General features: G+C 42.1%; 2 protein-coding genes across 2 annotated transcripts in view; both read left to right on the top strand.

The window, feature by feature from the left end:
• The first annotated feature begins 4,650 nt into the window (after window positions 1-4,650).
• Window positions 4,651-20,780, top strand: si:dkey-19e4.5 (UBA_like_SF and PTH2 domain-containing protein). Its single transcript, XM_046311549.1, has 7 exons — window positions 4,651-4,960; window positions 9,668-9,790; window positions 10,023-10,094; window positions 10,198-10,272; window positions 10,638-10,735; window positions 10,986-11,100; window positions 18,900-20,780. The coding sequence occupies exons 2-7, from the start codon at window positions 9,680-9,682 to the stop codon at window positions 18,984-18,986; spliced, it is 558 nt and encodes a 185-aa protein (XP_046167505.1). The 5' UTR covers window positions 4,651-4,960; window positions 9,668-9,679; the 3' UTR covers window positions 18,987-20,780.
• A 2,001-nt stretch (window positions 20,781-22,781) lies between these two features.
• setd5 (SET domain containing 5) overlaps window positions 22,782-25,038 on the top strand; it is a 48,282-nt gene continuing 46,025 nt past the window's right edge. Inside the window, 1 exon segment of the mRNA XM_046311548.1 lies at window positions 22,782-23,280. The gene's annotated coding sequence lies outside the window, so the exon portion shown is untranslated.

The raw sequence follows: 25,038 nt of genomic DNA, 5'->3' as shown, positions 1-25,038 counted from the left end.
TTGCTTTAACGCTGTTTATTCTGATGTTTCTGAAAGGTAACGGTCACTGGAGGGACACTAGATCAGAGATTTAAACAAACAAATCTCGTCTTTTTGAATTGAATATAGTTCAAACGTGTCCCACAGACAGTATTTTATGGTGAATGTTCATACAACTTCCCATGTTGTACATTTTTAACATTCCTTTTTGGTTTTCAACCAAGAAAATTCTATTGAATCCTGATTTTTCACTTTGTGCTGTTTGTGAGGTAGACTACTTATCTGACATTGGAGACCGTTCATTGATATGTGCAGTTCTTCTATTGAACACAAGATGGCAACCGCTCCTATATCTGTTGAACTTCTGCTCTAACACAAGTAAACTGCTGTATTTACTGTACATGAAGTTTCACAAAACATTCTTTGACCTAGTTACATTTTCCAAGGTTTGATTCAAATATTAGGATTATAAAGCATTATTTGCCATTTCTGAACTTTACCGATATGAGTTCTAATGGTTTCCCCGTGGGCTATGTTATTCCTCATTTGCTCACCTCGACATTCTATTACACAACAGATTTATTTTCTAAAACTAGGTTGCGTCCCAAATGGCACCCATTTAGGGTTAGGATTATACGGATTTGGTCAAAAGTAATGCGTTATGTAGGGAATCCGCTACCATTTGGGACGTAATCCCTAGACTTCTCATTCTGTCCCACAGAGCTTTAATAGTTTGTTGAAGTTAGGATGAAATCCTTTGGTAAAGCTACGTACCAAGCAACACCGTTATCACACGAATTGGAGGTGTTGCATGAATGTTAACTACACATAAACCTAACTGATTTATGGATGAAGTTTGACACCACCTTCTTGGTAGGCTATATCTTGGCCAGGTCGCAGTTGCAAATGAGAACCTGTTCTCAACTAGCCTACCTGGTTAAATAAAGGTGAAATAAAAAAAATCAAAAATCTTCATATGACATAGCAATGAGTCGGCATATCATTTAACTGTAAAAACCCAATCACGTGTCTTCCTGTTTGGATAGCCAATCATTTCAGAGAGAGGCACCTTTTTTTTAACAGAAGTGCATGGAGTGTATCCATTACATGCCATTGTGTAGGTTCTCCAGTTTGATGCTCTTTCATGTGAACTACCATTATCCCTAGATTGCACAGTATAACCGAATCATAGTAGCCTATAGGCTAACATCACACGACTTACCACATGCAATTAATGTCTCATTTGAATGGACAATTAGTACTGTCATATGCTTTTAATGTAGACAAGTATGTATGACGCCTTGTGATGGAGAGACCATGATGGTGGAGGTCATTTGAGGGAGAGAAAAAACTAACTATTGTTAGGCTGTATAAATTCAGCTATGTAGAGCAGGCTCTGCAATGAGCAATTTGTAAGGATGGTTCTTATTTTGTCTGTTAATATCATTGTACATAATGATTTTAATGATGTAACTTGTAGCGACTTAATCTGTTTAATAAGAGAGTGTAAATTCACACTACCTGGAGGTGTGTTAATAAAGTATTTGTAAAATCATATGCTCTTTTGTCGACGTCTGTCTCATATGGAGTAATGTTTTGAAGTGAAGGGAATTTCAGTCCACTATGCTTGTTGTCTCAGTTGTCTGCACTGACATATTGTTTTCAGATCATTGTATGAAAATGAGGAATGTGGAAGGTCCTTCACTGAAATAATCGCTCTAACATTACCTAATGCCTTCACACACCATATGCAAAACAAATCAGTTTGAGGGTCATAAAGTGACTAAGCAGCACGCACGGGAAACTACTTGAACAAAGTTAGCAAACTTTCAGAAACTAATGACGGAGGAACAAATGTTGTTTCACACGACCCATTATTCTTGTCTGCTATGTGACGCCACCCGGTAGAGTACAACGGGAAAATGAGCCAAATATTATCTGTTATATTGGTAAGATGGTCAAGTGACTACTCTAACAATGGAAATACATGTCCTCAAAGATGGAAAGCAGGAGTGAGGAAGGTGGGACCATTCTAGCCAATGAGAGGGCAGATACACTTTTCTATTGCCTATGATTTGATATGCCGAGCAAGGGGCCAGGGTTCTGGTGAAGAAGCACTGTTTTCGTATACACTTTTGCTTTGGTACTGCAGTTTAACTGACACGGCCCAGAAAGACAATTTGCATAGACGGCCACATAGATTTGAACATTCCTAATAAGACACTTTAGGCATCAACATGCGTTGAATTATTCAAATAATTGTCGCTGAGACAGATTTGTCTTTTTTCATCACTCACAGGCAAAGATGGTAACATTTTATATTCATCCAATGTCTGCCATGTTTATGGATGATATCTTTACTGCTCCCTGTGTGCACTGAGTGCTAGTGTGCATGTGAAGTTGGTCTGTATAAACCAGATACAATCCGGAACATGAGTAGATTATCCATTTGTTGTTTCAGGGTGGGTAAAACCAGAGTTGGGTGCTGTGGAATCAGTGAAGGTAACCTGAAGGGGTCTTGTGATAATTGTTTGTGTTTCTGCTGGTCAGAGGGAGCAGGCACTTCGCACCAAACGAATTCGGACAAGAGGTGTGACTTGAATTGCTCTCAAGAAAAGGGCACTATTGAAAGGAGTGACTACTGGGGCAGCGGTAAATGTGAACGTGGATCAAATGAAGGGAAAGATTCCCAGTGTTTGTGATACTCGTTTTGGTGCGACACCAACGGGGTGGCGTGAGTGATGTTGACTATTTGGCCGACAGTGATGTTAGGATATTTCAGTTATCCCTTACGAGCTTATGTGCCAAATACATTACGTTGTTACAGTTGTCAAGCTTATGGGCCTGTGGCAGCAGTGTGTAGGAGGGAGGTTCCTAGGTGTGAGCAGAAGGGCATGAGACAAAGGAAAGTGCAGCATTGGGTAAAGATGCGGTACGTGTTAATTGTAGGGGTGCCCATGTGGCTGGGGATCAGAAATGTCTGGTGTGAGAGAGGCAGGTTGAGGTTACCAGGGTTAGAGTAGAGCAGAGGGTGTTGGATGCTGAGGCAGTGAAGAAAGTTGATGGAGATGGGTCAAAGGGAAGGGATCCTGAGAGGTTTCGCATGTAGTAGATCTGTACCAGTACAGAGGGATGGGCCAACCAGTGATATATGGTTCAGTAAAATTGGCTTTTTTAGCGTTCATAGCAATGGTTATCAACTGCACTGTATGTCGCAGAAAATAGAGGTTGTGATGGCAGCTGCAGAGAAGTATTTGGGTGTATTTGAGTGGTGGTGTCCTGTCCTTTTAGGCTGTTGGACAGAGGTAGGACTAGATAGGTTTAAACAGTGGAGTAGGTTGGTGGGTTTTTAATGAGTGTAGGGTTAGATGGTAGGGTATTCCAGTCTAGTCGGTGGGGGCAATACAACATTTATTGCCAACTTCCGTTAAACGTCATTGAAGAAGATATGAGTAGTATACCTTGAAAACAATGGTCGGACATCTTGGACGCAGTCTCCAGTTCTTATTATACCTCAGTGATGCTGAGTCAGCCGGAAATGCTAACATACGGTTTTCAGGGATACAGTATTTTCAATCTGTTTTATGTTTTCCCTGACAAACAAAAGTGTGAACTCCGCTCAGGTGTCTTTCTAGGCCTGCTAGTGAACAACAGGCACAACCATATAGTGCCATTGAGGAAATCTCCAATTTCTTCTTCACGATTGGCTGATCCCTCCTGATGACATGACTCCAACCGGGTCACCAGAAGGGATCAGCCAATGAAGTTAGAAGTCCAACCCAGTTGAATTCATTAGAATGGTTGAAACTCTAAATGGTGCTGCCCAGAAATTCTAACATTTTGTTTATCATCTGATTCACGTCGCTTAACTCGCATTGTGAATGGAAAGGAGCAGGAAAGCCTTTCTTTGTCATTGATATTTGATGAAGAATTTCTCCCAACCCATATTGTGCGAGCTTATGTACAAAAGTCTTCTATTTAAACGTTTGGCCATGTGTCTGCAAACTGAAGATCATTGTTGAAGAGTCTGGGGATGCAAGGTGTTGCAATTGTGATGGGAATCACGTTCCAGAGTTCCCTGTTAGGGTGAAGGAGGTCAAAGTAGGAAAGATCAGGACTGTCGAAGGTCTCCTATGCAGAGGCAGTGACAATTGTCGAAGCAGCGAGTAGAGATGATGAAGCTATGGCAGATGTGTACCAGTCTGGATGTCAGCCAGTTGAGAGATCCTGAAACACTAATCGCGAAGAAGGTTGATCATTGTGAAAGTGGCTAAAAGGCTCTTGGATCTCCAGGATTTCATGGCTGGAACATTGCAGGGAATACTGTATGAAGATGCTTCACACTTTCAGGCTCCAGAGGCTGTGTATGAATCTGAGTATATTGACTTTTGTTTTTTGAGAATAATACGAGTGTTTTATGTTATTCGTTCAAGTATCAGTTGTTACCCCACCCAGTAGGTAGCGCCAATATACCCTTTTGGATGTAGTCCGCAAATACCGCCCTTTGGCCACTAGAGGCCTCTATCATTCTCTATGGGCACAACTCAGATAACGTTTTTGCCAAAATGCCCACGTGCGTCAACTCACCAGTACATTTATAAAAACCTACCCATTACGAAGTTTATATTCGATCGAATATACTTCACGTAGCAAGTACATCTTTGGTTGAGCAAGTTCGACATTCAATGACCACCCCCCCCTCATACAAAAATCGCTCACTTCCATGGTCTTATTTTGGTGACAGATTTTGGGCGGAGTGAACCCTCTCGCTTAGCCTCTTTCTCTCGGAACGAACTGTTCTCAAAATGGTGTAAAGAGGAAAAAACCACAACACGCCCATTTTTGAATGAACAAGTAATCTGCAGTCAACAACCTGGCTTCGTCGTAGTGAAAGGACTGCGTGAATACTTGTTTTCAAATTTGCACTCCCATCCCACTAATTCACGGGGATTATAGCTAACACGCTATCTAGGCAGCGCAGGTAGGTGTGGCTGGCGCAATTTTTTACACCGTAAACTATCTAACGTTGGTTTGCCAGAACTTGCAGGAAAACTAATACATAGCAAACAAATGCATGTTAGCTAGCTAGGTAACTAGCTAAAATAATGATGTTTAGTTACAATGTAGAAATGCAATCAGCTATTAGTTAATGCGTGCTGTTCAATAATATTATTGTTACAGTGCATGCTACTAGATACTGTAGCCAATTTTTGGTTGGCTAACGTTACGGTTTGTTTTCTATTTCATGGTTTACATTCTTTCTCCTCGGTGTCTTGTGATAACCGTTGGCTAACTAGTTAATGTCATCCCACAATCGAGCTGCCAATTTGTAAGCGTTATAAGTAGTTTTTTTGTTCCAAGATATGAGTAACTAACTAGATAGCTGGCTAACGTTAGACACGACTTGCTCTTCTCTGTCGGTAACGTAAATTGGCTAACCAACGAACGTTAGTTGCGTGCGTTGTAGCTAGAAAGCTACCGTTACCTAGAAAGCTACCGTTACCTAGCTATGTTAGCTAGTTAGCTGGCTAGCTGTAGACCACTGATATCTGGCTAACTACATCATGTTTTTATTTAGGTTGCTAGGTAGCTATGATATCAGTTCACTAAAGTTAGTTAGTGAAACACATGGCTAGTTACGGGGTGTCTTGCCTAGTCGTCAAGAGACTAGCCATCAGGGCTGTCATCAGTATGAGAATGACCCGATGGCTAGTCTACTTGGATGAGGATGCCCTGATTAGGGTTGCACATTTTGGGAGATATTCCGTGTGAATTAACGAAAATATATGCACATTAATATTAATACAATTTAAATGTTATGTTTTTAGTATTGGATATATTTACCATATCATATGGAGACGAACATAAACCATTTACCTTATAAGTAGATATAATTGCAAATGATTCAATCCTTCCAATAGAAAAAATAATAATTTACTTCCCGAATTGAACTTTAATTAAATCAAATCAAATGTATTTATATAGCCCTTCGTACATCAGCTGATATCTCAAAGTGCTGTACAGAAACCCAGCCTAAAACCCCAAACAGCAAGCAATGCAGGTGTAGAAGCACGGTGGCTAGGAAAAACTTTCTAGAAAGGCCAAAACCTAGGAAGAAACCAAGAGAGGAACCAGGCTATGTGGGGTGGCCAGTCCTCTTCTGACTGTGCCGGGTGGAGATTATAACAGAACATTGCCAAGATGTTCAAATGTTCATAAATGACCAGCATGGTTGAATAATAATAAGGCAGAACAGTTGAAACTGGAGCAGCAGCACGGCCAGGTGGACTGGGGACAGCAAGGAGTCATCATGTCAGGTAGTCCTGGGGCATGGTCCTAGGGCTCAGGTCCTCCGAGAGAGAGAGAAAGAAAGAGAGGAGATAATTAGGGAACGCACACTTAGATTCACACAGGACACCGAATAGGACAGGAGAAGTACTCCAGATATAACAAACTGACCCTACCCCCCGACACATAAACTACTGCAGCATAAATACTGGAGGCTGAGACCGGAGGGGTCAGGAGACACTGTGGCCCCATCTGAGGACACCCCCGGACAGGGCCAAACAGGAAGGATATAACCCCACCCACTTTGCCAAAGCACAGTCCCCACACCACTAGGGGGATATCTTCAACCACCAACTTACCATCCTGAGACAAGGCTGAGTATAGCCCACAAAGATCTCCGCCATGGCACAACCCAAGGGGGGGGGCGCCAACCCAGACAGGATGACCACATCAGTGAATCAACCCACTCAGGTGACGCACCCCTTCCAGGGACGGCATGAGAGAGCACCAGTAAGCCAGTGACTCAGCCCCTGTAATAGGGTTAGAGGCAGAGAATCCCAGTGGAAAGAGGGGAACCGGCCAGGCAGAGACGGCAAGGTCGGTTCGTTGCTCCAGAGACTTTCCATTCACCTTCCCACTCCTGGGCCAGACTACACTCAATCATATGAGCCACTGAAGAGATGAGTCTTCAGTAAAGACTTAAAGGTTGAGACCGAGTTTGCGTCTCTGACATGGATAGGCAGACCGTTCCATAAAAATGGAGCTCTATAAGGAGAAAGCCCTGCCTCCAGCAGTTTGCTTAGAAATTAAATGAGTTGACTCTTCACATGGGATTTATTTGTCAGCCTGTTGTGTGCTTTGGTGTGTGTGTTCCCAAACAAGGAACAGTTGCGCTCTGAGGCGGCTGATGTTGGTGGGATTTGGAGGATGATGGAGGCAACAAGGTGGCTGATGAGATATGTTGGCATGACTGCCATATTGCATCTCCATCCCAAAGCCCTTGCTTGGAAGTGTACTTCTCCAGACTGCCAAGAACCTTGCCCTCATCCAGGCCAAGGTGGCGAAACACGGTAGTGATGACACCATAGGCCCTGTTGATCTCTGCACCAGACAGGATGCTCTTGCCAGCATACTTGGGGACCAACATGTACGCTGCGGCGTGTATGGGCTTCAGGCAGAAGTCTTCACGCTTTTTCATGTATTTCAGAACTACAGTTCCCTCTGCTTGGAGCAACAGTGAAGTGGGCAATGCAGTACGGATTTATTCTCTTACATCTGCAAGCAGAGTCTGAACATCACAGGATGGCATTGTCTCCCTCAATTCGTGCAATGGCTACTGCTATAGGTTTCAGGCTGCTTACCACTCTCTCCCCAAATACATCATCCAGGAGGATCCTCTTGATGGGGCTGTCCAAATCGGCAGACTGATGGGGCCATTTCTTGGAGAGACTCCTTCCCCTCCAGGAGACTGTCAAACATGATGACAACACCACCCCAACGGGTGTTGCTGGGCCGCTTCAAAGTGGTACTCTTATTCTGCTCAGTTTGCTTGGTGAGGTAAATTGCTGCTATAACTTGATGACCCTTCACATACCTAACCATTTCCTTGGTTCTCTTGTAGAGTCTATCCATTGTTTTCAGTGCCATGATGTCCTTGAGGAGCAGATTCAATACATGAGCAGCACAGCCAATGGGTGTGATGTGAGGGTAGGACTCCTCCACTTTAGACCAAGCAGCCTTCATGTTCGCAGCATTGTCTGTCACCAGTGCAAATACCTTCTGTGGTCCAAGGTCATTGATGACTGCCTTCAGCTCATCTGCAATGTAGAGACCGGTGGTGTCTGTTGTCCCTTGTGTCTGCTATTGTAGAACACTGGTTGAGGGGTGGAGATGATGTGGTTAATTATTTATTGCCCATGAACATTCGACCACCCATCAGATGATTGCAATACAGTCTGCTTTCTCTACGACATGCCTGACCTTCACTTGAACTCTGTTGAACTCTGCATCCAGCAAATGAGTAGATAAAGCATGTCTGGTTGGAGGGGTGTATATGTGGCAAGAAACTTGAAGAAATCTCTTCCAATACACATTTCCTGTGTGCATCAGCGGTGAACCAGTTGCATACACAGCTTGAGCAAGACATTCATCTGCATTTCTCTGACTACGTTCCTCCATTGAGTCAAAAAAACTTCAGATTCCAGGAGGACCATGAGCTGTTGCTATCGATAAGATGTCTGATTCATAATGTTCACCTCGAATAGAAGTAGAGGGACTTTTGTCAGTTTGCTTGTGAGTGCTGAGGGAACTTTATGCACTTGGCCAGGTGATTCTGCATCTTTGTTGCATTCTTCACATATGATTTGGCACAGTATTTGGAAATGTACACAGCTTTTCCTTCATTAGCTGCAGTGAAATGTCTCCACACATCAGATGGTGCCTGTGGCATTTCCCTGTAAAGATTAGGGGGGAAAATGTAAAAATACCCCAATACAATTCCATGAACAGATTAATAGTTAAGCAGTTAGATTAAACAACTCATTTTATAAGATAAATGTTTTAAAATGAAACATGTATGGAAACAGGTGAATTAACACTCCTCAGCAGGCTCAAGCAAGCTAAAACCCATATGGTAGCAAAAACTAACTAGCAGAAATTGTTAACAAGATAGAAATTATTTAAACACACTTTGCTGTAGGCTACTATTTACTAGTTAACAAAATAATTATGTATGTCATATTAAATATATTCACCCCACCTAGTATTGTTATCACAACTTAACAGAAAGCATGTAGTCCTTGGCTCAGACAGTGTAGTAGTGTGTGCTCAATAGCATCTCATTAGTGTGCAAGATCTTGAGAATTAGTTGCACATGTGATGGAAGAATGCACTGTGTGTGCCCGAGGGTTGCAATTCCATTGAATTGGGGATAGTTTAACCAAAATATGCCATAAGACCTAGAATTGCCTTATGTGTATCTCACAAAAAAAAGGTTTACTGTTATAAGCTAACTTTGTATGAATTTAAGCAAAATTAATGGAACATTTCTGAAATTCTGGACATTTACTGGAAAGTTTCCAACCCTTTGCAACCCTAGCCCTGATGGCTAGTCTACGAGGATGAGCATAACCCTGATGGCTAGTCTACTAGGATGATAATGCCCTGTCTACTAGGATGAGAATAACCCTGATGGCTAGTCTACTAGGATGATAATGCATCATGGTTCTCTGGCTGTGCCACAAGCCTTGTTGAACCGGAAATACAGGCACCAAAAGTTAATAATTTAACATCATGGTGCTAGTCTTTTAAATTAATTGACACAGCTTGTGGAGAACTACGCTGAGGTGTATATGTTGAGTGTTTTTTGAATGCTGCACCAAACTAACTCTAATCTAACTAGCTCCAGCTAACTATGGAGCCCTCCGACCAACAGACAGGCCCAGACTCTGGCTCTCAGGAGGTCAACCCTGTGTACCTACAGCAGCTTCGAGAGCTGGACATCCCAGAGGAGGCTGCCAAGCAGGTGGGTTAATTTACTGTATACAGGTTCTCTTGCATTTCCTGAGATATGATCTGCAGTATATTACGGTATGTCAATTTTATCTTGGTTCTGCATTTACATTTTCTAATGCAATATTTATATGTTTCTACTTACTAAGGCATCCATAATGACTGTAAAGAGTACCATAGCTATGATTGGCATGTCTATTCCATCCAACATTGTCTGCCATTTTCTATGTTTCTCCCTCCCGCAGGCACTCTTGCACACCCGAAATGTGTCTGCTGAGGAGGCTGCCATGTACTACTTCAACAAGCTGGAGAATGAGGTACCCACGAGATAGCCTTAGTCCACACAGGTACACGTTGGTACATTACGTCTCCTGTATTGTGTCTGAGCCCACCCTGGCTGTCTCTCTCTCGTCCCCTCAGGAAGAAGGAGACGACGACCTCATGTTCAAGATGGTGTTTGTGGTGAACATGGACCTGGCCATGGGTGTGGGAAAGGTCAGTTTGAAGACAAGGGTTGGAATGTGTTTTGATTGATTTTATTTGCCAGTTTAAGAAAACCAATGCATGCATTGTAAATGCGTGACAGGAATATCACAGTCAGACTTATTGCCATTATGGTCCCTAAATTACATGGTGCAAAAACATTACAAAGATACATTACATAGCTAGATATGATAGATTTTGTCTGGCTAGTATGCTTGTTTGGTGTAGTTTGTTCCAACCAGAAGCACAAAGGCCCAGTTTGCCCCGGTTGTTTAAAAAAAATGAGAATCACACCTCACACTCGAAGCTAATACATTAAATGTAAAAAATAAAAATAAAGAAGATTTCTGCTTACTCTTAAAGTGTGTGTTGTGTAGGTGGCTGCGCAGGTGGGCCATGCGGCCGTAGGGCTTTACCAGGCCCTGCAGGAGAAGAACAGCTGGAGGGAGATGGCCTGGAAGTGGGACCATGGCGGGTAAGGAACTGACTGGACTATTTTTTTAAAATTAGGGCTTTACTGGAGCAATACCATAATCATATGTGTTACTTGAGACTCCACACTGTTGAACAAATTGGATCTGATCAGGTAAAGAACGCCAGACACTTTTATAACGCCATAATGACATCTGGTAATGGCAATACCACTATCTGGCTGTTCTATGTGCCGGTTCAACCTGCTGTCGATGTTTGCCACAGCAGGATATCTGTGTGTTTGTGGTGTGCAGGGCAAAGAAGGTGGTGTTGCAGGGGACCAACATGGCTCACCTTTTGGAGCTGCAGGCCCTGGCAATGAGCCTTAGCCTGCCCACGTATCTAGTCCAGGACGCCGGACGCACCCAGGTGAGACGTGCGGCTACACGGCAACGGTTTCAGGACCTAGTAACGGACCCAATGCGCCACTATTATGGCTCTATGGTAGCACTGCTGCACCTGCTTACAGGCCCACAACCCCACCATGACGGTTTTGTAGTTATAGTAGCTCCTGCTTACAGACACATGCACCAGCATTGGGGCTCCACAGCAGCACCTGCTGGGTTCCGTGGAAGCCATTATGTTTTCACGTAACACTATAGTGTCTGCTTTCAGGGGTACACACAGTCATTATGATAAGTATTGAGTTTGAACGTAGTATTACCCATCTGGTTTGAGGATTTGGTGAGATAACTTTGGTCAAATCTGAGTTCAACTTGGGACAACCGGTACCACAAAAGAGGCTCACCCTATAGCCAGGTAAATGTATATGGCAACAAATGCTTCAGAACCAACCTGCTCCGGGGCATGCTAACAAGGGGATAACTCCATTTATGAAGTGTCTTGAGACATGAGTTGAGGACCAATGAAATCCGATTCGTTCCCTCTTGTGAACATTGCGTCATCAAAGATGACAGATTAAATATTTAATTAATCAAGTTGTTTGTGTGTAAAAAAACTAAAATACCTATCACATTACATATTTAGTAATTACAGCGTGCATTTGAAATTTCCTGCTTTGTAAAACTATTGTATGACATTATACAATTGTTTTATCCATAGGAGTGGGGGACAAGGCGCTGTGCATTAGAGGTCGACCGATTATGATTTTTCAACGCCGATACCGATTATTGGAGGACCAAAAAAATATATACATATTAATGTTTGTAATAATGACAATTACAACAATACTGAGTGAACAATTATTTTAACTTAATATAATACATCAATAAAATCAATTTAGCCTCAAGTAAATAATGAAACATGTTCAATTTGGTTTAAATAATGCAAAAACAAAGTGTTGGAGAAGAAAGTAAAAGTGCAATATGTGCTATGTAAGAAAGCTAAAGTGCAATATGTGCTATTTAAGAAAGCTAACGTTTCAGTTCCTTGCTCAGAACATGAGAACATATGAAAGCTGGTGGTTCCTTTTAACATGAGTCTTCAATATTCCCAGGTAAGAAGTTTTAGGTTGTAGTTATTATAGGAATTATAGGACTATTTCCCTCTATACCATTTGTATTTCATTAACCTTTGACTACTAGATGTTCTTATAGGCACTTTAGTATTGCCAGTGTAACAGTATAGCTTCCGTCCCTCCTCGCTCCTCCCTGGGCTCGAACCAGCAACACAACGACAACAGCCACCATCGAAGCAGCGTTACCCATGCAGAGCAAGGGGAACAACTACTAGAAGGCTCAGCGAGTGACATTTGAAACACTATTAGCGCGCGCTAACTAGCTAGCCATTTCATTTCGGTTACACCAGCCTCATCTCGGGAGTTGATAGGTTTGAAGTCGTAAACGGTGCAATGCTTGACGCACAACGAAGAGCTGCTGGCAAAACGCATGAAAGTGCTGTTTGAATGAATGTTTACGCGCCTGCTTCTGCCTACCACTGCTCAGTCAGATACTTAGATGCTTGTATGCTCAGTCAGATTATATGCAACGCAGGACACGCTAGATAATATCTAGTAATATCATCAACCATGTGTAGTTAACTAGTGATTATGAATGATTGTTTTATATAAGATAAGTTTAATGCTAGCTAGCAACTTACCTTGGCTTACTGCATTCGCATAACTCCTTGTGGAGTGCAACGAGAGGGAGGCAGGTCGTTATTGCGTTGGACTAGTTAACTGTAAGATTGCAAGATTGTACTCCCGAGCTGACAAGGTACAAATCTGTCAATCTGCCCCTGAACGAGGCAGTTTACCCACCGTTCCTAGGCCGTCATTGAAAATAAGAATGTGTTCTTAACTGACTTGCCTAGTTAAATAAAGGTATAAAAATAAATAATAATAATTGTCAAATCGGCCCTAATTAATTGGCCATTCCGATTAACCGGTCGACCTCTAGTGTGCATTAATAAGCACACGAGACTGCCTTAACGATACCTAATGAAAGAAAGCACTTATAATGGCCTATTTTACATCATAGCCTGCTAAATGTGCAATAACTTTTTTGTAACCAACATTTTTAATTTACCTTTTGGTATTATAAAATGGGATTAGACAGGGGTACATAAATATTACAATGAGTTTGAGAAAATAAGAGTGCCTACAGAAAGTATTCATACCCCTTGACGTATTCCACATTTTGTTACAGCCTGAATTCAAAAATATTTATTTTCTCACCCATCTACACACAATTCCCCACAATGACCAATTGAAAACATGTTTTTAGAAATGCAAATTTATTGAAAATGAAATGCCGGAATATCTCATTTACACCCATGAGTCAATACATGTTAGAATCAACTTTGGCAGCGATTATAGCTCTTGAGTCTTTCCCAGAAAGTCTCTAAAAGCTTTTAACACCTGGATTGTACACTATTTGCATTATTTGAAAAGTTCTTCAAGCTCTCAAGTTGGCCGTTGATCATTGCTAGACAGCCATTGTCATGTCTTGCCATAGATTTTTAACTCAAAACTAACTAGGCCACTCAGGAACATTCAATGTTGTCTTGGTAAGCAACTCCAGTGTATATTTGGCCTTGTGTTTTAGGTTATTGTCCTGCTGAAAGATGAATTTGTCTCCCAGTGGCTGTTGGAAAGCAGACAACCAGGTTTTCCTCTCGGATTTTGCCTGTGCTTAGCTCGATTCAGTTTCTTTTTATCCCCCCCCAAAAAAACCTCTCCGACGAGCATACTCATAACATGATTCAGCCACCACCATGCTTGAAAATATGAAGTGGTACTCCGTGATGTGTTGGATTTGCTTGAAACAGAGCCTTGTATTCCGGACATAAAGTTAATTTCTTGCCCATGTTTTTTGCTGTTTTAATTTAATACCTTATTGCAAACAGGATGCATGTTTTGGAGCATACAAAAAATATATATTCAGCGTTCCCTCTTTTCACTTTCGTCATTTAGATTAGTATTGTGGAGTAACTACAATGTTATTAATCTATTCTCAGTTTTTGCTGTTTTAATTTAATACCTTATTGCAAACAGGATGCATGTTTTGGAGCATACAAAAAATATATATTCAGCGTTCCCTCTTTTCACTTTCGTCATTTAGATTAGTATTGTGGAGTAACTACAATGTTATTCATCTATTCTCAGTTTTCTTCTATCACAGCCATTAAACTGCCTTCCTTTCCAGCACCTTGAGTGAGGAAGAGGACGCCTGTATATTTGTAGTGACACACCATCCAAAGTGTAATTTAATAACTTCACCCTGCTCAAAGGGATATTCAATGTCTGCTTTTTAAAATTTTGATCCATCTACCCATAGGTGCCGTTTGCGAGGCATTGGAAAACCTTCATGGTTGAATCTGTTTGAAATGTACTGCTCGACTGAGGGACCTTACAAATAATTGTATGTGTAGGGTACAGAGATGAGGTAGTCATTCAAATTGTTAAACACTATCGCACACAGTGAGTCCATGCAATTTACGTGACTTGTTATGCAGATTTCTACTCCTGAACTTTATTTAGGCTTGCCATAACAAAGGGGTTGAATACTTACTGACTAGTTTCAGCTTTTCATTTGTAAAAATGTCTAAACATAATTCCACTTTGTCATCAAATTTTATTGGTCACATGCATGTGTTTAGCAGATGTTATTGTGGCTGTAGCGAAATGCTTGTGTTTCTAGCTCCGGCAATGTAGTGATATCTAACAAGTAATTGCTAACGATTTCACAACATACACCGAATACACACACATTTAAGTAAAGGAATGGAATTAAGAATATTTAAATATATGGACGAGCAATGCCAGAGCGGCATAGACTAAGATAGAGAAGAATAGAATACAGTATATACATATGAGATGAGTAATGCTAAATATGTAAGCATTATTAAAGTGGCCTGTGATTTCAAGTCTATGTATAATAGGGCAGCAGCCTCTGTGCTAGTGATGCCAATTGAACAGTCTGAGATAAACGCTGTTTTTCAGTCTCTCGGTCCCAGCTTTGATGCACCTGTACTGACCTCGCCTTCTGGATGATAGAGGGGTAAACAGGCAGTGGCTCGGGTGGTTTGTTATCCTTGATCTTTTTGGCCTTCCTGTGACATAGGGTGCTGTAGGTGTCCTGGAGGGCAGGTAGTTTGCCCCCGATGATGCGTTGGGCAGACCCACCACCCTCTGGAGAGCCCTGCGGTTGCTGTCGGTGCAGTTGCCGTTCCAGGTGGTGATACAGCCTGATAGGAATGCTCTCAATTGTGCATCTGTAAATGTTTGTGGGTTTTTAGGTGCCACGTCAAATGTCTTCATCCTCCTGATGTTGAAGAGGCACTGTTGTACCATCTTCACCACACTGTCTGTGTGGGTGGACCATTTCAGTTTGTCAGTGATGTGTACGCCGGGGAACTTGAAGCTTTCCACCTTCTCCACTGCGGTGCCATCGATGTGGATAGGGGGGTGCTCCCTTTGACGCTTCCTGAAGTCCACGATCACTTGTTTTGTTGATGTTGAGGGAGGTTATTTTCCTGGCATCACACTCTGAGCCCTCACCTCCATGTAGGCTGTCTCATTGTTGGTGATCAAGCCTACCGCTGTAGTGTCATCTGCAAACTTGAGTTGGAGGCGTGCTTGGCTACGCAGTCGTTGGTGAACAGGGGGTACAGGAGGGGCTGAGCACGCACCCTTCTGGGGGCCCCAGTGTTGAGGATCAACAAAGTGGAGGTGGTGTTTTCTACCTTCACACATGGGGGTAGCCAGTCAGGAAGTCCAGGACCCAGTTAGACACAGGGCGGAGTTCAGACCCAGGGCCTCGAACTTCATGATGAGCTTGGAGGGTACTACGGTGTTAAATGCTGAGCTGTAGTCAGTGAACAGCATTCTTACATAGGTATTCCTCTTGTCCAGATGGGATAGGGAAGTGCAATGGCGTTTGGATCGTCTGTGGTTCTATTGGGGCGGTAATGAAATTAAAATGTCTAGAGTGACAGGTAAGGTAGAGGTGATATGATCCTTGACTTGTCTCTCAAACACTTCATGATGACAGAAGTGAGTGCTATGGGGCGATAGTCATTTAGTTCAGTTACCTTTGCTTTCTTGGGTAAAGGGACAATGGTGGCCATCTTGAAGCATGTGGGGACAGCAGACTGGGATAGGGAGAGATTGAATATGTCTGTAAACACACCAGCCAGCTGGTCTGCGCATGCTCTGAGGACATGGCTAGGGATGGCGTCTGGGCCAGCAGCCGTGCGAGGGTTAACAAGCTTAAATGTCTTACTCACGTCGGCCATGGCAAAGGAGAGCCGACAGTCGTTGGTAGTGAGCCGCGTCAGTGGCACTGTTATCCTCAAAGCGGGCAAAGGTTTTTAGCTTGTCCGGAAGCAAGAATTCGGTGTCTGCGACTTGGCTGGTTTCCCTTTTGTGGTCTGATATTGTCTGTTGACCTTGCCACATCTCATGTCTGAGTCGTTGAATTGCGACGCCGCTTCGTCTCTATACTGACGTTTTGCATATTTGATTGCCTTGAGGTGGGAAAACTACACTGTTTGTGTTCTGCCATATTCCCAGTCACCTTGCCACGGTTAAATGCTGTCCCCAGTACACCTGGCCGTGCTGCTTCTCCAGTTTCAACTGTTCTGCCTGTGGCTATGGAATCCTGACCTGTTCACCGAACGTGCTACCTGTCCCAGACATATTATTTGACCATGCTGGTCATTTATGAACATTTGAACATCTTGGCCATGTTCTGTTATAATCTCCACCCGGCACAGCCAGAAGAGGACTGGCCACCCCTCATAGCCTAGTTCCCCTCTAGGTTTCTTCCTAGGTTTTGGCCTTTCTAGTTTTTCCTAGCCAACGTGCTTCAACACCTGCATTGCTTGCTGTTTGTGGTTTTAGGCTGGGTTTTCTGTACAGAACTTTGAGGTATCAGCTGATGCACGAAGGGCTATATAAATACATTTGATTTGGTTTGCGCTTTCAGTTTTGCTTAAATGCTGCCATCTATCCATGGTTTCTGTTTTGGGTAGGTTTTAATAGTCGGTGGGTACAACATCTCCTATACACTTCCTGATAAACTCAGTCACCGTATTGGTATATTCGTCAATATTATTCTCGGAAGCTACCCGGAACAGTCCGCGTGATCAAAACAATCTTGAAGCGTGGTTTCCGATTGGTCAGACCAGCATTAAATAGTCCTTAGCACGGGTACTTCCTGCTTGAGTTTCTGCCTATAGGAAGGGAGGAGCAAAATGGAGTCGTGGTCAGATTTGCCGAAAGGAGGGAGAGGGAGGGCCCTGTAGGACATCCTGGAAGTTGGAGTGGCAGTGGTTAAGTGTTTTAGCAGTGCAAGTACTACAGTCGATGTGGTGTTAGAACTTCGGTAGCTTTTTCTCAAATTGGCTTTAAAATCCCCAGCTACAATAAATGCGGCCTCAGGAAATGTGGCTTCCAGTTTGAATAAAGTCCAGTGAAGTTATTTGAGGGCCGTCGTGGTATCGGCTTGAGTGGGGGGTATATACTGCTGTGACTTATTAAATTTTTTATTTAAGCTTTATTTAACTAGGCAAGTCGATTTAAGAACAAATTCTTATTCACAATGATGACCTACCCCGGCCAAACCCTAACGCTGGGTCAATTGTGCGCCGCCTTATGGGACTCCCAATCACGGCCGGTTGTGATACAGCCTGGAATCGAACCAGGGTATGTAGTGACGTCTCTAGCACTTAGATGCAGTGCCTTAGACCGCTGCGCCACTCAGAAGCCCAAAACACAGCTATAACCGAAGAGAATTCTCTTGGGAGATAATACGGTCCGCATTTGATTAAGTTATTCTAGGACTTGAGTTCCTGTATGTTATCACAATCACACCATGAGTCGTTAATCATGAAACATGCACCCCCGCCCTCCTTCCCGGAGAGAGATTTATTCCTGTCTATGCAATGAACTGAGAACCCAACTGGCTGGACCCACTCAGACAGTATATCCCCGAGAGAGACATGTTTCTGTGATGTCTCTCTGGAAAGAAACCCTCGGCCTGAACTCGTCAACTTTATTATCCAGAGACTGAACAATAGCGAGTAATATGCTCGAGAAGCGGTGGGTGTTGTGCACGCCTCGTACGTCGGACTTGAAGACCACTCCGAGTACCTCCGCCGGCTGTGTTTTTGGGTCGGCCTCTGGAATCAGTTCAATTGCCCTGGGGGGTGCGAACAAAGGATCCGCTTTGGGAAAGTCGTAATTCCTGGTCATAGTGCTGGTGAGTTACCGCCGCTCTGATATCCAATAGTTCTTCCCGACTGTATGTAATAACACATTTTCTGGGCTAATGGTAGAAATAATACATTTTTTAAAAATCTGCAAATTTTCCTAAGAGCTAAAAGCACGGCAGCCCTCTCTGTCGGCACCATTTTATGAGATTGGGTATTGTGTGTAGGCCAGTCAATTTTAAATTCAGGCTGTAACAGAACAATGTGGAAAAAGTCAAGGGGTGTGAACTTTTTGAAGGCAAGGCAAAAGACAATACAGCAGAAATTTGGGGCTCACAAGTTCTGTAGAGGACAAGGGGGGGTGGGTGAAAATGCAATTCAACATAAAAAACAATCTGCATCAATTCATATTAAGTGGTTCTCTATTGTGATTTAAATAAATGAATGCTTAGTCTTCCCTGCCTTCCCACATACTTTTGTTGTTACAACCTATTCTTAGTACCTCCTACCCACAAGGATGCGAGTCTAAATTCTATGACCTGCTCTTTTGCCAGGTGGAAGCTGGCTCGCGCACCATCCTGGCCATCGTTGGGGAAGAGGATATGGTGAACAACGTCACTGGAAGTCTGAAGCTGCTCTGAGGGACTTAACCGGCTGTGGAGGTGCAGGGCCATGTACAGGGCCATGTACTGCCACTGGGGCAACCAGCAGAGGGCAGCATCCCCTAACAGCAAAAGGGTCTCAACATGCAAGCGCATAACAACAACGTAATGAAACAAAAAACAGGAAAAAAGAAACAACTAGACATGACCCAACCACCAAGTCGAACACACTCAGCCATTTTTCTTCTTGTTTCCTGTCCGATCCACTGACTGGAGAAGATGTGTACACAGAGCTGCTTAGGTTGAGAGGAAGGGACTAGTTCCCCGAACTGACCATGTTGAAGGCAGTTTGAACAACTTTTAGTGTCTACTTGTATCTTTTTTTTGATTATGGAGTTTTGCTAGTTAAGGGAAAGTCGATTACTATATGAGAGCATCATATCCAATTTTTATAAAGGTGTAAGTCCATGACAATCTTAATTCCATCTCCCAATTGAAGATATGATTTTAGCGTTTGAAAAAAAATCAAGGATAGAACCTTGTCTTTTGGTGATTGTTAAATACTGTTATCATAAATTCAAGGAGCGAAATATGTAATTGTAATATCCTTTTTGGTCCTTTAGGATACTGCTTAGGAAGAGTGCTTTCCTGATACCTTTACTATTTCTTTGACGTATAAAATGAAGGTGTATATGTATACATTCTCTCCCAAAGACCGTGTCCCTTAGAATCTATAACACTACATACTGATGTCAAATGTCCATCCATTGCATTTATGTGCATCTGCTTAGGCCATATATAATGTGGTGTGCCCATTGAGATAAAGGGCTCGTCTTTATCTGTGCCATTATAGCACTTTGACAGCATGGGTAGCGCCATTGAGGCTAGAACCCATAGGAATCCCCACCCACTTGACTACTTTGACTACTTCCAAATGGCGGAAACATGGAAGCCCTCAATGGTGCTGCCCATGCTACAGGCTTTTGGCCGCTAGAAGTCTATCAGTCGCTATGGGTGTGCCATCCTCCACGTTTCGCACAATCACTGTTGGACTTTGTTACATAATTTTTGTGGTGTATTTTAAATTTTATTTTTCTGTTGCAAAAAAAAAAAGGGTAAGGTTGACTTGAGGCTCAATGAGTTATAATTCCTTGACTGGGGACTTGGTAGAAATAACACTGTATTTGGTGAATAGGATTTGAGTGCAAGGAACTCATTGTATGGGTCAAAATAAGTGACAGTGCTGATGCTTGCACAGTACCTAAGCGCATGTACTTTAGCTGACTATTATGGATAATAGTTTACACAAGTGAAAAATTTGTGTAACTGCTTTGAGGGTAAATGTGTTAGCACAGTAGCTAGCTAGCTAAATGGTTGCGCAATTAGTTTTTTACCAAACCGGTACATACATTTTAAGACAGCGTAGCAAAGACAGGTTAACATTTGTTAAGGACCGCTTAAAGAATGATTGATTCTTGCACTTAGTCTTCAACATTTGACTAACAGATACCTATGATATATTGTATGTTTCTGTTAAAACAGCTCTTTGTTCATTACTATAAAATAAATTGTATTTTGTGGGCATGAGATTCCATTTGGGACCATAAATGGCTCTGAAGTATTAGTAAATATGGAAAAGGCTTATATGACATGACTTGCATCTAACAGTTACTCAAATGAAATGTTTTTATATTATTTGTGTTCTGAGACCATGCAAAACCCCATGGCTGCATCCATGTTAATGTGTTAGGGCTTTGATACCTTCATGTGTTACAAGCATTTGTTCATATTAAAACCTAGGAGACAATTGGAAATGACTCCTGGCCAAGTGAACTGATTTTTTTGTTTTAGTTACGTGATCCGTATAACACTTATGTGTTATGTGAACATTTCTACCCCAACACAATGTCATATGGCACACAATTCCTTTGCTGTTTTGTTTATTGTATTAAAACTATGAATGTTGGAAGTTGTGCCCTGCCACGTTTGTAGCCTGTTCATCGTATTTTTTATATAAGTATTGGCGAAGGCACTATATCTGGAACGGTTGCTGGGAGACTTGTACATGGTCCTTCAGAAGAGTTATTTAATCACGTGAGGGCTACAGAACAAAGGTTATCCTGTCTGTACACTTACCCAACTTCCCAAGAACATTTTACCTAACACAACCAGGGTGCGTCTTTTGGTTCGTTAGATGGGTGTGAGAACCTGGAAACCAGTGTGGAATTATTTGTTATGTGTTATTCTTCTGTTATATTAGGGTCAGAATGCATTCTCATTAGTTATTTGGCAATAGAGGTTTACGGGAGCCCATCATGTCTAGCTTGTTTTATGTATTGAGCTACCCTCGATGAGAAAAGGTAGTAAATGTACCAATCGTTTATCAACAGAGCTGGGAAGCCAAATAAATTAACAAAGCCTATGCCAATTACGCCAAGGATGTAGGAATGGTCTGCCCTTCCCCCAAATCAATCCAAGTGAGGAATAAAACCAAAATGTCTTACGATCTATAATTATATATATTTTGGAACTTTAACATCTGTTCACTAAACTGTAAATCGCTCTGTATAAGACCGTCTGCTAAATTAGTAAAATGTTATAGAAAATGCATTTAAGAAAAAAAAACGAAAGAACCCTTGATTTATTCAGATCACGTAATCTTCGTTTTCATCGTGCAGAAATAGACAGTGTATGGAAGGTCTCAAATTGATCATTTATATTCACAAAAATGTACACAGTTTAACATCTTTATTGTGAGTTTGTGGTTACATTTGTCACCTACGGTCAAAATGCATTGGGTTCGGAACAATTTGTGAGTAAAAGTAACAATTTATACATTTTGAGAAGCGTGAAAAAACAGCGTTATATCGTCTAGCCGTATTTCCACTTCCCACAGTTGCACAACAAATGACAGTAGCGTGATCATTTTAGCCAATCCCAATTATTCTCCCAGGTCTCATGACGTCGGAACAAATGAAGAAGCCAATCGCATGAACGCTTAATTACATCCAGTCATCCTCAAACGCAGTTATGATTTATTGTTTACCAATTAAGGATAATGGGAGCGGAATCTAACATTTCATCCATTCTTTGAATGTGCGTTAGAACAGTCGAACATGAACAGTAGAATATAGCCTAAAATCAAATATATGTTTTACTGCTATGGAATGTGTTTTTTTATAAGAAAATATGATCTGCTCGCAAACATGGTATTTTCGTGCAGTTAATGAGCCATTCGAATAGATAGTATTTTCGTGAAGCGTATCAATGGTTATCCCCAGTCAAGTGTGGAGCGACTGAATTCGGGCTGGGCAGTAGGTGGGACCAGAGTTAATACCTACAACCCTGGTCAATTTCCCTGCCCAATCCCATGCCAGATCATACAAACTCGCCCGACATCTCATATTCTGTCGTATTTCCTTTTATGGGGCCCGGTAGACCCCGTTTAGCTAAAAATTGGTTACTCTAATCTGTATGTAACGAAGTTGTTTTCTCTTTGCGTTGAGCAAACACATAAAACATTCAAGCAATATAATCCTTCTATAAAATAATGAGAGAATAAATCCACGACTTTTTCATTTAATTACTTGAGCATTTTCTTCGTACTGTAGACACGGGTCCGCTTTTTGTATCAAATTCTCTGCCAAATCCATCCATTTCTACGGTCACTTGCTCTCACTCCTGTGTGCCACCACTACACATAGCAAAATCCGAATGTGCTTCCACACCCCTCCTAGAAGAACGTCACGCCCTCTGCGTAGAGAAAATCCAAATTCGTCACCCAATCGCTTGCTCATACAGACTAATAAATATCTAGGAGGCAGGACATCCGCGCAAAACCCGCCCTATTAATCAGCCCCTGCATCATCGCTTGGGAAACCCGGTGGCATGGTTGTGTGTCACTTTCGCTGGGACCCGCGGTCGATGCCGGTGGAGGGGGATGGGTGCCACTGCGAATGTTAGAACCCGAGACAGAATCAGAGCCCTGTACAACATAGAGCAGCATATACCCCTTTATAAATATCAATTGTAAATCATATAAAACGCCATAATAAATAGATCCAAGCACCGGGGATTCAACATAGACACGCGATGGAAATACGGTGCCCAAGCAGGACAGGGAATTAAACTTTTAACCTTTGCGTGGGAGACATAGAGAAGTTTGTTTCCTACCCCGGGAGAGGGAGCTATCTTGGGGGGCAAAGGATACAGGAGACTCCGAGGCCGAGGTTGAGGCCTACTGGTCTAGTTCGATTTGATGTTGGAATACTCGAAGATCTGCAGACAACACAGGAGGATATTTTATTTGTGCTGGGTTGGAATGTCTCACTAGGTGAGTGGTTGTCATGTTAAATGTGTATTTTGGGGGGGATGATTAACTTTTCAATGTTTTAGTTTAAACACACTGAATTGCTTTTTGTCTTTCATTATTATAACGCCATCAATATAAATTCTGTATCAGTAACCCTGTTCTCTAGCTAATGCAACTGTCACTTTGTCGTCCTTCATGGGGTAGTTTAAGTCTTTTCATAGTTTAGATTCCTTTTGCTAATATTCCTGATGTTGTCTAACGTCGCAAAGCAGTTGATGTATGCAATGATTATCCTTGGTTTTGGCCAGGTCCTCGTGCAATTCATGTAATTTAGCTAGCCGCATTCATTGGAATTCTTTGGTAGTTAGTTAGGCTTACTGACGTTACCTAATATCAACACTATGTATTCTTGTTTTATGATAACCTGAAACATTGTATTCTTTTACATTTGTTAATTTAATTGAACTAACGTTAGCTCAGCAATGAGTGCATTTAATTTAGTTCCACCATTTCCATAACTCTTACAAAGGTTTCAACTTCTAATGGTTGGTTCCCACGATGGCTGAGCAGCTGAATATTCATATCAAGACAAATATCCATCTTTCGTTTTTTGGTTCTCACTACATTGATTATAGTCTGCCTAAAAATAGGAAATCTAGCTAGCTGTTAACTAGTAGCTATATACCCTTTCCCATTGAAGTGACTGTCCACGTAGTAAGTGGTTTTTATACTAAAACTAGCCAACTACATTAGAATAAACCACGTTTCAAGAAGACACTCAGTAGGCTCCATGGGACCCTGATTTGGTGTTTATTAGCTAGTTAGCTAGCTAGCTATATGAGCTTGTTAGCTAGATAACTAGGTTGCTTACAAGTTGCTTGCCTTAGCAAGTTGATAGTGTGGGTGTAGATGGCTGTAGTTTTGAATCATCAGTTTGATACAAAGTTGCTTTTCTTGGTAGCTAGCTCTGCATTTAGACGCAGCCTTGGACGAATATTAGTGAGGGAAATGTCCTCAAGGAAGTTAGCTAGTTGACTAGGCTAGCAAGGATGTAGCTAACTATGGACATTTTCCAGTTGATTGTGTACTCACTTCATTTAGTATTTCATTATCAGTCTGAGTTGTGATATGGTGAGTATAGCTACGTTTGCTGAACATGTTTACAGTTGTGCTTACATTGAGCTAGGCTATTCTGTTATTTATTCCGAGTTAGCCAATACTAATGTTAGCCTAACCCTAGCTACGTTTTGAGTTCAGTGTATTTGCCTTGTGGGGTAAAAAAAGAAAAAAAGTAGGCTATTTATGATTAGGGAACTTTTTCTTTGTCGATTCAAGCTAATAGAAAGCCATATCTCAATAGTAGTGACTTGCTTTTCTCATTCTTCTCCACCTCCCCCATCCACCAACCCCCAACCTCTGTGGTGGAGAATAGAAATGGGTGGTATTTTTGAGGGAGCTCGCGTTTCCTTTTTTTAGCCTCCATTTTTATTTCAACAAGTGAGCCGGAGCGCTAGAATGGAATCGCTGTAGACTCGGATGCTGATGCTGAGCCCAGTTTTTTTCCGGCGAAGTTGATTAAACACCGTTTGGCCTGTTTGACTCTCGGTCTATGTTGGACAATGCCCTGACAATGACACACACGATGAACTCGACGGGCAACTGTTTCACTTCGTTGCCACCAAAGTAGCCAAATGAATCTTTCCTGTCATTGTAGAGAGTTGTAGAGCCCTCTCAGTTTATTTTTAGCTTCACCCATGACTGGCCTGGATCTTGTTGTTG

The sequence above is a fragment of the Oncorhynchus gorbuscha genome, linkage group LG18 (assembly GCF_021184085.1).
Source record: "Oncorhynchus gorbuscha isolate QuinsamMale2020 ecotype Even-year linkage group LG18, OgorEven_v1.0, whole genome shotgun sequence".
NCBI classification, from domain to species: Eukaryota; Metazoa; Chordata; class Actinopteri; order Salmoniformes; family Salmonidae; genus Oncorhynchus; species Oncorhynchus gorbuscha.
This window is presented reverse-complemented; position numbering and strand designations above follow the sequence as displayed.

What these genes read in the sequence shown, in the direction of transcription:
- si:dkey-19e4.5 (XM_046311549.1), top strand. Translation starts at nt 9,680, where the DNA reads ATGGAGCCCTCCGACCAACAGACAGGCCCAGACTCTGGCTCTCAGGAG. An exon ending in TGGAAGTGGGACCATGGCGG is followed by an intron (nt 10,736 to 10,985) that starts GTAAGGAACTGA and finishes TGTGGTGTGCAG; the next exon opens with GGCAAAGAAGGTGGTGTTGC. An exon ending in AGGACGCCGGACGCACCCAG is followed by an intron (nt 11,101 to 18,899) that starts GTGAGACGTGCG and finishes CTCTTTTGCCAG; the next exon opens with GTGGAAGCTGGCTCGCGCAC.